General features: G+C 33.3%; 1 protein-coding gene across 1 annotated transcript in view; it reads right to left on the bottom strand.

The window, feature by feature from the left end:
* Positions 1-1,007: 1,007 nt before the first annotated feature.
* LOC108726095 (uncharacterized) overlaps positions 1,008-11,015 on the bottom strand; it is a 51,759-nt gene continuing 41,751 nt past the window's right edge. Inside the window, exons 9-13 of the mRNA XM_018453472.1 lie at positions 10,291-10,448; positions 6,503-6,618; positions 6,043-6,253; positions 5,233-5,724; positions 1,008-3,191 (exon numbers count right to left, since the gene is read on the bottom strand). Of these exons, the coding sequence (XP_018308974.1) occupies positions 1,190-3,191; positions 5,233-5,724; positions 6,043-6,253; positions 6,503-6,618; positions 10,291-10,448 (2,979 nt within the window). The 3' untranslated portion in view covers positions 1,008-1,189. The remainder of the gene's footprint in view (positions 3,192-5,232; positions 5,725-6,042; positions 6,254-6,502; positions 6,619-10,290; positions 10,449-11,015) is intronic.

Here is an 11,015-nt window from a genome sequence, read left to right on the forward strand (position 1 = left end):
TTCTGTTGAAAAAGTACGAAAAACGTTTATTTATTATCGTATAAAGTTATAGGCGTACAAAAGAGCGAATGCCTTGAAAATTATTAACATCTAACTCACGACGTCTAATCGATCATGTTTAATTGATTTAAAATCGTTCAAACGATCGACAAAACGCTCGAAAGCAATTTTAATATTTTATACGGACATATACGTACCTCACCTCACTGATTCAAATCTTAAAAATATTGTCACGCTGTTTAAAGTCTTAAACATTCACGGCGTTATTATTTACATGATATACAATTGGATTACAGGAGATAAGCAAAGTAATATAAACACCTGAGAAATATACTATCTACTTGTTTTATTAATAAGAAGTTGAGTGACCATTAATCAATAATACAGATTCTATCCTTGTGGAATAGAGTCATACATGTCTGAATAGTTCATTTAACAGAACATCTTCTAATTACTTAAAAGATATTGAAAGAAAATCTTTTCTTACTCCGCTCTTCAGAACTATAAATATGATTCGATAATATTTAAATTAGACAATTGTATTGGCCAGGAAACATAAGATGTTGATAACTGTTCAGGCATTGTGTAATTCTATTCCAACAAAGTTAAAATGTGTATTAAAAGTATATATAAATGATAGGCCAACCTACTTATTAATAAAGCAAGTAGTAAAATAAATAGTAGGTATATTTCCCATAAGTGTTCAAATTATTTCGTCTATCTTCTATATGTGTGTGTCGCATAATTCTAATTAGTCATAGAAAAATAGTATGATACAATTAATATAATAATGATAATAAAAAAAGTTATAATTGGACAAAATGCTAGCGTTGCTAAAATGTTGTTTAACACACGTTATTGCAACGTCTATATCTAGAATAGTAATAAATAATACTAATTCTATTAATTAAGAATAATCTTGATGGATTTAATATAAATAAGAATTAATTTTAAAAAGCTTTAAAACAATTTAAAATTAATTTAAACGTAAAAAGAACAATTGTTGTGTTAATTTTATTACCATTACCAGAATATGCACACACTTGCGAATGTTTCGTGGAAGAGATTGGGCGCCAGCAGGACTGCATCGACACTTGGTCGGAATGGTAGAGACCCATCTGCATTCCATCTACGCGTTTGCGAAATAGGACGGGATATAACACGTGGCTCTCGAATTGGCTCCCGCCAATTATTTCTTGTTCGCTGGCTTCCGTTTGATCGTACCGGTATTCGAATTACTGGAATTCCCGTTGCTGGCGGACGACGAGTCCGTGCTGGAGGTCTTCTCGCTCTTCGGCATCATCGTTGTCGTTGGCGTCGGTATGCCTGACTTGGCGTCGAATGTCGATGGCGCGTTTGTGATTTTACTGGCCGGCGTCTCCACTCTCGGCGCGATTTCTGTCTTCTCTATGTACGACGGCTTTTCAATAACAGGCTCTTCCCTCCTGCGTGAAAACGACGGAATCCTCGTAACCTTTGGCTTCTCCCTCAGGGACGGCTTTTCCTTTTGTTCCAGAGCCCTATCTCGCTCGCTGTTCTGACAATTCTGCTGTTCTGGCGACGGTATGGCTGACACCTTCGGTATATTCCTCTTATCCCTGCTCCTCGGTAGAGTCGCTGTTGGCTTTATGATGATCTTCGGTTGTTTTAGACTACCCACCGGGGCACAATTCTTCGGTTCTCGCGCCGTGATGATTATCCGCGGCTCCCTCTTTTCCGTTTCTCTTGAAATCATCGAACCACCGGAAGTATTTGAACTTTCCGATGATCCTCCGTTTCGCGCTGGATCAATCGTCTTCAGCTCGTGCTCGATTTTATCCTCAGAATGCGCTGTTGGACTCGGTTGTCGATTGACTTGACATTGATTAACTACTCTTGGCGTGATCACGATCTTTGGTTCTACCGTGGGCAACACAGCACCAGCGGCATTTCTCTCGTCCTTGCTGATCACGATTTGTGGTTCCGATGTGGTCGACGTCATTATGCCTGACGATTCGCACGGTTTGTACCAATTTGGGTTGCCCACGTCCAAAAGCCCGGAAGACTTGCCGAGATCGCCATCGACACTCTGCGAGGTCGGTGAGAAGGGATATTGACTCCCATGAAGCGGGCACTTTGGGTTAGCATAAATAGCATCCACACTTCCGCCAGCCTGGACATTTCTATTTCCTTCCAAAGAATCGATTATGTTAGGATCGGAGTTATTTCTGCCAGTGTCTGGCCTTTTTAGTAACGGACCCACATGCAGGTTCGTCGTCATCGGCTCACCTTCGATCTGACTTTCATTTTCTTCGGCGAAGAAACCGTTCGTTTCTAGGCTTTTGGAGGCTCCAAATATTCTCGGAGGTGGTAACGGTGGTAGATTCGAAAATAAGTTCACACGATTACCACTCTTATAGTCTTGTAACGAATTTGCGTACTGTTTCGGTACAAAGAGACTACTAGGCGCCGGAAGTGATCGTCTCTTTTCGATATCTGGCAATACTTTGGGATAATTTCGACGTTTTATTGTTTTTAAAGCCTCCTCAGGACTGATACATTCTCTTTCTATGGTCGGTTCCCGACACGTGACGTTTACATCGTTTGTACCAAAAGTCGTTAAGACTGGTCCAGTTTTTATGTAGATCTCTTCGTCGTGAGGATCTTCGTACTTTGATTCTTCAGGCAAAAACACTTCAATATTTGTTCCCGGACCAGGACGAGGCAAACGAGACTTCAGTTTAGGATTAATCTTGGCATACAGACTGCTCGCGCTTCCGGAATCAGACTCGTAGATTCTGGGAGTGGAGAAATTCGGCTTCATTGTCTTTAAAACGTTCTCCATCGGCAGAGGATCGCTCCTAGAATGATGATGCTCTATGACGACCACTTCAGGAGTCATCAGCTGCTGTGGACTTGGCTCATTAGCTATTTCGATACTCTTTGTTAATTCGATCGGCACTTGATTCAGAATAGATTCTGTTCTGGTCGCTGGCGTAGCGTCAATAGCCACAGAAATTTTTGGCAATTTCAATTTTTTTCCAGGGCGCACAACCAATGCCGGACTCTCATCGTAAATCGGTTCGTCTTTTCTCTCCTTCAACGCTTCTTCCTCTAAGCGTTGCTTCTCTTCTTGCTGTTGTTTAGTCAGTTTCTCCTGATGCTCTTTCTGTAATGTTTCCCGCGTTTTACGTAAAAACCTCGGCGAACATCTATACGAACAAAACAGAACTAAAAGATAAAACTCCGATCGATTTCATAAAGTGTTTTGAAAACATTTTTTACACAACCAATAAAATAAATACAGTAAGAAACTCTTCAAATTCAACACTAACTTACCTTATATTATTAATTATAAAATTGTTTATATAGTTTAAATTATTCAAAAATTATGTAATTATTACAATAATGTTGTTAACAGAGTTCAAAAGTAACGTGTTACTTCTAATATCATTACTGTTACTGTTACTTTTCTTTCGGTAACGATACATAACATTTTTTACTTTTTTTTCTGTCGTTAACAATAACATTGTTACATTTTTACAGCAATAGTAGCGAATTCAGCCGTTACTTTTATAATAGAAAGTTATTTAAAAATTTATTTGATCAGCGTTATAATGTTGATGTAAAACACATTTAAACATTCAACTAATAAACAATAGATGTTTCAGTTGAAGGAAGCAACCACCATGCGAATTAGTGTAACAACACATGTTTCTGTAAATTTTACGCAAAATTCAAAATTAATACCATTAGATAATGTTACTAGCTGTTATAATTGAGCAGTTATTGCGTCCAATTATTGGGAATTATTGATCATAGAATACCATTTTACGATTTCGCAAATGAAAGGTACGCATTAATTTTGCAATTTTGGTAACAACCAGTAATAATAGCGGTTGCACTTTCACGTCCCGGGGCTAATTAATCACTTTTAATCTTGTACGTTATGCCGACAAGCAAAAAGGTACTTTGCCACACACATTTACTTAATGATATATTACGTTTGTTTATTTCATATACAATGTTCTATAATGCACATTTATCACTGAACATATTTCAGATATAATTTTACGATTTTTTACATCGTATGTTACAGCTGCATTTCATGAACCAACAAACGATATGTACGTACATAATAAATATTATGATGTACTCCGAAAATAAAAAGTCTATTTAATAACTCAGAGAAAGAATTTTTCTCTTTTTTAAAGGAATTTAATTAAAATTGTAAATGTAAATGTTTTATGAAATATTTAACATGCAATTTATACATGTTACAAGTTCTTTTACTTTGTGTCTGTACGTAACATTTCCTCTAAATTGTATTTTCTTCTGTTAGTATTTTTTAAATTTAATGCTGTAAAAACAAAAATAATATTGCGATTTGCAAACCAGATATTGCTTGTTAAATAAACGAGAGACGAACTGTAAGTCGAGTTCAATTAACTTTGTAGGGCAGCACTTGCCAACGTTTTCCACGAGTCAATACATCTAACGAAACATTCGAGAGCGAAAGAGAGAAAGGGAACTGAATTTCCTGATTTGAGTGATACGGGCCACGTCTCAAAGCTACTCTTTAAGCGGAACCTCTAATTGGATTACTGGGTCGCACAACCCTTACCGCGATCGACGAATTTGCGAGGGTAAGCGTTCTACGAGTATCTTCAGCTCTTCGCAATTAGGAAAGACATACAAATTGAGTTCAAAACGTTGACTCCTATAAGAGCATCGAATGGTGTACGGTAGAATGACATTAAAATGGCGAATAATTTAATAGAACGTATAAATTAGTTTAAGTTATTTATTTTATCGAAAGCACATAAATTACATTAAACTTCATTTGAAAGTGTAATTCTGCAAATGGCATTTTTTATCATGAAATTTTAAAGAATAAGTTTTCTCTAGACAGTAGAAATCTTTTAAAGAAATTCTCGAATAATTAATTACATAATAAAGTAGTTTCATGAAATAAAGCTGTTTAAAATTTAAAAGGACAAAGAGTTTCAATTCATAAATAAGTAAAGTATATCAAACTTTAATCTTCATAATAATTATTTGTATTTAATTATTTATAATTAATTCAATTTAAACAAAAGAATAAAAGCTTTACTGATATTTATCAACTATACTGATATTTATACATTACTTATAATAGATTGAATGTTATTCATAATTATATTTTAAAACAAAAAACATCAAAGATTAATTATTATCATGCAAAAAAAGTTTAGAGTTTAGAGTTTCACTGACCTATGCACAATCTCCTGTTGAATCCATTCTCTAACCTTGATATGAGTGTCAATGGTGGAGCTAGAATTCTGCCTCGATAGCTTCGATCTGCGTCCAAAGTTGGAGTTGTTGTCGTATGCCTTGTCGTTCTTTATCACATCGTTCAAATCTGGCTTGCTGTCGCTTTTGTAGCCTATCTGGCCGTAATGGTTCTCGTGTTTATCAGTCTTCGATCTCTTGACAGAGTCGTTTTTCTTCTCGCTGCCTCGTCTCTTCAACGATTTCTCCTTTCCCTTCATGTTCTGCTTCTTATAATAGATGAGTAGAAAAGCTGTGAAGTTTATCAGTATAAACACTACGAAGAAAACAATCACCATCATCATAGCCGATGAGGTCCTTAACGTGCTCGGCTCTATTGTCGAACTCTCGCCGACGTTCCCACCCGTTGTAACCAAAGTTGAAAATGGCGCCTTCTCCGTGCTAGAATCCGTGATGCTAGACGGAGATGTATACCTGTCTTGCACAACCCATATAACTCTTCATAAAGATATAAAAAAACACAATAATAACTCTATATATGTATTTAAAAACTACATGTGTGGAATTAAACAAATTATTTAAATTCAAATTAATTTCTTTTCGAAATTATTACTCCAAGTTTTCCAAAAGTAAATTTTACTTTTGGAAAACTTGGATAAATTGTAGATTCATATAAATATTTTTATTAGATTATCTTAAAAATCCAAATTGAGAACTTATCTTAACGGTTATGTACATTCAACGATTTCAAACGTTAAAGGGTTAAATTAATTCGCTGGTCTTGTTACTGACCTAGTATCGTAGCTTTCGTACTTCCGATTGGCAGTATTGTTGGCATATTTGCCAATCCCATCGGCAAAGTCAAGAATCTGTGGTCGCGGTCCTCTCGGTCGTGTCGGGCCCGAAATGTCTTTATTCGGGTGCCTGAGCAGATTGGGCAGGTCCTCATTCCAGAACTGCATCTCCGCCGAACGATAGTGCGCACCTACGTTAGGCGGTATAGCTGCGTGCAGGGGAGGATATTGTGTAATATGCTAAATAAAATAATATGCCGTAAAATATAATTCTCGACATAAACCAAACTTGGGATAATAGATTTTGTTTTATCATTATTCGATCACACGATGCATAAATGTAGAGAGTAAAATGATATAGAAAAATAAATTCCAAATCTCTCATCAATATAAACTCTTTTTATTAGCACTCACACATGCTTTGAGGTGCACTAATACCGATATTTTTACTAACTTACTTAAATTGAAATACGTTTGATTGATAGGATCATATTCTGGCCACTCGATATCATATTGACCCCATTCCTTGAACACGTTAGTCAGGTAGGGATATCGCTTCGCGATATTCGGATTCCTGTGGGTTCGAATGATTTCTTTGATAAATAATCGCAAATGATTAATGTAGCTGCAGAAACGCCCAATAACTTTTTTGTTAGGTCGTACAGGGCAGCTTGGGATTAATATCGTCAGGAAATTGGAATGATATAGGAGAAAAAGATATCGGATAATCCAGAATAGTCCATAGGGATACTCGATACTATTTTCTTTCTGTTATTGTAAAGATATTGTGTAGTTAGATTCCCTATAGAATTTCATTTTATAAAATTTTCAGAATACTCTTTTTAGAATTATCATATTAAGAACGTTTTGTAATTTAAAACTAACAAACGTGAAATCTAAATCTCTTTATTGAATGATGGTACAATCCAAAATAAGCTCTCATATTTAAAATATTGAATAGCAATACTGTAATCCAGTGGATAACTTGGTGTCCATCGACTTTTTGGAACCTCTATTAATTTTAAAAATACAGTTCGTTTGCGCGTATTGACGGTTTTAGTACGTCGGAAAATAATTTTTTAATGACTGGTTGAATGAACGCGATGTATCCGATCGATCACGCGTGGCAGCGTTCACACAACGTGGAACAAAAAGATCGTTTTTCCCCGTCATTCGTTATCACTGACAGTGCTGTGGGACAGATGCTGCGCGTCGTTTATTATGGCAAAGAGACGCGCACTTACGATAGATACAGTAACGCATAAAATATCGATCAACTATGCGGCGTTTACAAACGCGCAACGTTCACCGCTAAATCTAAATACCTTTGTTTGCTTAATTGCACTGACCCAGTTCTCTCTGAGTTCTGTCACCGTGGTAATGCATAGGTATGTACGTTCTAGTCAAGCCATGTGTTCAAAGCGTCTGACAAAAAATGGCGTATAGTTGTAATGCAAAATATAGTTCTACGAGATTGTATCGTAAGAAACAAATCGTCGTGGAGGAAGGAACAAAATGACGTATACAAAGTGATAAAACTGTGTAAAATTAAAATGCAAAACTTATTTTTAATTGATATTTTAACCAGAAGCATCGATTAATCATTATATTGACTAATCTTTATTTTTTAGATTAATATTATATCTATTGTGTAAAAGGTAGAATTTTTGAATTTTTTTATTTTTCAATAATTATATCCTTTATTGACAAAATGTTTGGTTTTCCATTATCTTTATCTTTATAGTAATTTATTTGCTTAATCCTTAATAAAAAACGTTGGTACTACTATAGTGTCATATGTAATTCAATATATTCAGTATATTTTTCGCAATATAGATGTTACATTTAGTATTATATTTTTGAATTTCAATTTGTTAATCGTGTTCTTTTAAATTTTAACGACAAGATGCTTCTAATGCTAAAATATCAATGATTAATTGATAACATATGTTAATTGTTACGAATAACAGATTCAAATATTCTAATTTGAGCATACTTAACTTAAAACTATTAATGTAATTAAAAATTCTAGGAACACATCTCACAATTGCAAATAAATTTTTAACATAACTAGAAATTTGGTATTTTCCCATTTAAACAAAGCCTGGCTTTATATCGAGAATATTGAGCTTGTTTAACTGAATAAAGAGGAATGTTTTGTCGAGTAAAACGAAATATCGAAATAATTCGGAACTGTGAATAATCTGCTTTCATCGCGCAAATTAAAACGGCCGATTCCCTGGATCGTTAATTCGACAATATCGAGCATCAGCATAACAAGCGTCAAATTGCGCCGAGCCAATACAAGACCGAAATTTGAATGCGCGCATGTATATGTAATGCATGCATGTATATCCATGTACATTACACAAAGATGAAAGACTTGGTCACTTAGCATAGTAAAAATTTTATAAACAATTTATCTGGCAGAATTTATAAATTTTTATGTTTCTGTATATTCACAGTAATAAATAAAATTATGTTGCAATCAGGAATTACATTCTAATGTTATTTTTCTAACATTTTATATTCTGTTTAGCTATTAAGGGGATCCTAAAGGGAGTCTTGTTTTACCACAATTACGTTTTAGGAGAAGTTTCCAAATTGGCTTCACAGATTCCAAAATTTTTTTTACAGAATTAAAGAACGCATAAAAAGAAATCCCGGAAAACACGATTTTACGAGAAAATCGGAAAAAAATTTTTAAATTCACTTTTTCTGGCAATTAAACTGTTATCTGAGATTAATAGTTGCTTCATATAAAAGTTTTGCAGCTTGTAGATTAAAAATAAACGTGAAGCGGAATATAGCTTACTTGAACAAACACTACTGAGTTTGTGGAATTAAGATTTAAAGCGTAGAAAAAAATATTTTTCCTAAAACGAAATTACATGCTTTGCAAAGACTCGGAATAGAATTCCGATGTTAACAGAGTCGAAATTCCGTGTAGTAGTAGTTGCGCGATCATGCGATAGATGGTGCTGGTATATGTTAGATACGGACAGATGTATACATTTGAGTGAGACAGAACGATATGTAATATAATGTAAGAAATGAATCAAAGATGTCACTATTATCGAATTTGGAATTAAAAAAGTCTGTACTATCGATCTCGATCAAGTTCGGTAATCGGTTTAGATACCTACCTTTGACTCATTGTCAGTTAAAAGCAAAACAATATTTTAAAATGAATTAAAATTGCTTATACCGAAAATCGTATTTGTAATTAAAAAATATATAAGTATGTATAAATACGTAATATTTAAAAATTAATTTCAAAAGTATTGATCTATTTGTAGATTACGTATATTCTCCAAGTATATATACATAGGTTATATGTCACAAAGTATCATATATTTCTTTAATAATAAAAAGTTTTTAATTATAATTATTTTTTTTAACTAATTTGTTTTTATAAATAAACATTATGAATTTTTTGAAATTTTATTCCTGTAATTTGCCTTTTAATTTATAACGTTCTATAAATTATTTACATAGTTTATTTTTTAATTGAGATATGCTTACAAAGTTCAATCGTACAACGGAAAAATACATTACAGTCTGGTTTAATTAAACGCCTGAATGTTTAGTTAATTGAAAATCACGTTTCCGGATACATATGTTACCAAGTTCAACTTTACCAACTACGGATTTTCACGTCAACGCGCAACAACAATAGTTCGGCACTTGTTATTAAATACAATTGTTTCTATGCGGTTGCCATCGCTTATATGTTAACTTTTAGTACCAACTTTAATTTAACTTTAATGCGCACTGTGATCGTCATTTTCCATTTTGCATTAAACTCCAAATTTTTTTTATTAAACTTGTGTTATTACTGCTATCTCTGCAAATTTTAATTACATTTTATTTAAATTTATTTATAATAATAATTTGCTGCATTGAATGAAAATTTAAACATCTCTGAAAATTAGGACCGCACAAGAGGAATAAATTTTCAATTTGTCAGAATTTCAAATAAATTAAATTAATTTTTTTAATTTACATCATTAATATTTATAATTTTAAACTTTATTTAATAATTACGGACTGTGTTAAAATAAAAATTAATTTAAACTAATACATAATTAAGATGTTGACATTCATTTAGTTTAATCTTACAAAAGTTTTAAATACTTTTTAATTAAAAATACTAACTTAATATTTCTAAATATCGAAAAATATAAATCATAATAAACGTATGTATAAGGTTCATTGCTATAAACACTTTTTCTTAGTAACTCACCCGATGTAGGCAAAACTGCACCACCAATTCATAATAGCCTCTGAAAACAGCGACTCTCTGATGTCGTATCGACTCCGTAAGTTATACTTGCTGTTGTCTAATGGGACACCCAGTACGTAGGGCAACTCTTCTCCATGCACTGTATGTTGACGTTGTTGCTGCAATATAACGAGATCACTAGATGTGCTTTTATACCAAGGCGCAGATTTTATCGATACTTCTATGCCATTCGCATAACTCAAAAATATCAAAGCTCAAGTTGTTACTTCTTTTCAACGCATTTCTCGTGTCCCATATCCTTTTTTTATTCTCTGTCTACACATATCCTCTAAAATTTCCATTTTAATATAGTCTCCAACTATCAATATATCTCTCACTACAATCCTTTAAATTCTTTATTTTGTATGTTTATTTACTTTAATTTATTTTTATAATTTATTTCCAATCTAACTTTTATTTATTTATATTTAATCAATAATGTTTTTTATTACAAAATACAGATACAAAAATTAAAAAATTGGTTATCCAATATTTAGATATAGAAAACTTTTTGGAATTTTGAAATGCTTCGAAAATCTTTTATACCTTTTAAAATTTATAAATTGTTAAAATACTACTTTCCCTCGGTGATATATTAAAATCTTCAAATTTATTTTAATGTCTTCTTCTTCTTGAATATCCAGAATTATATTTTGTGTGCGTGTGCGTGTGCGTGTGCGTGTGCG

Source organism: Mycetomoellerius zeteki, unplaced genomic scaffold (genome assembly GCF_001594055.1).
Source record: "Mycetomoellerius zeteki isolate Tzet28-1 unplaced genomic scaffold, Tzet1.0 scaffold386, whole genome shotgun sequence".
NCBI classification, from domain to species: domain Eukaryota; kingdom Metazoa; phylum Arthropoda; class Insecta; order Hymenoptera; family Formicidae; genus Mycetomoellerius; species Mycetomoellerius zeteki.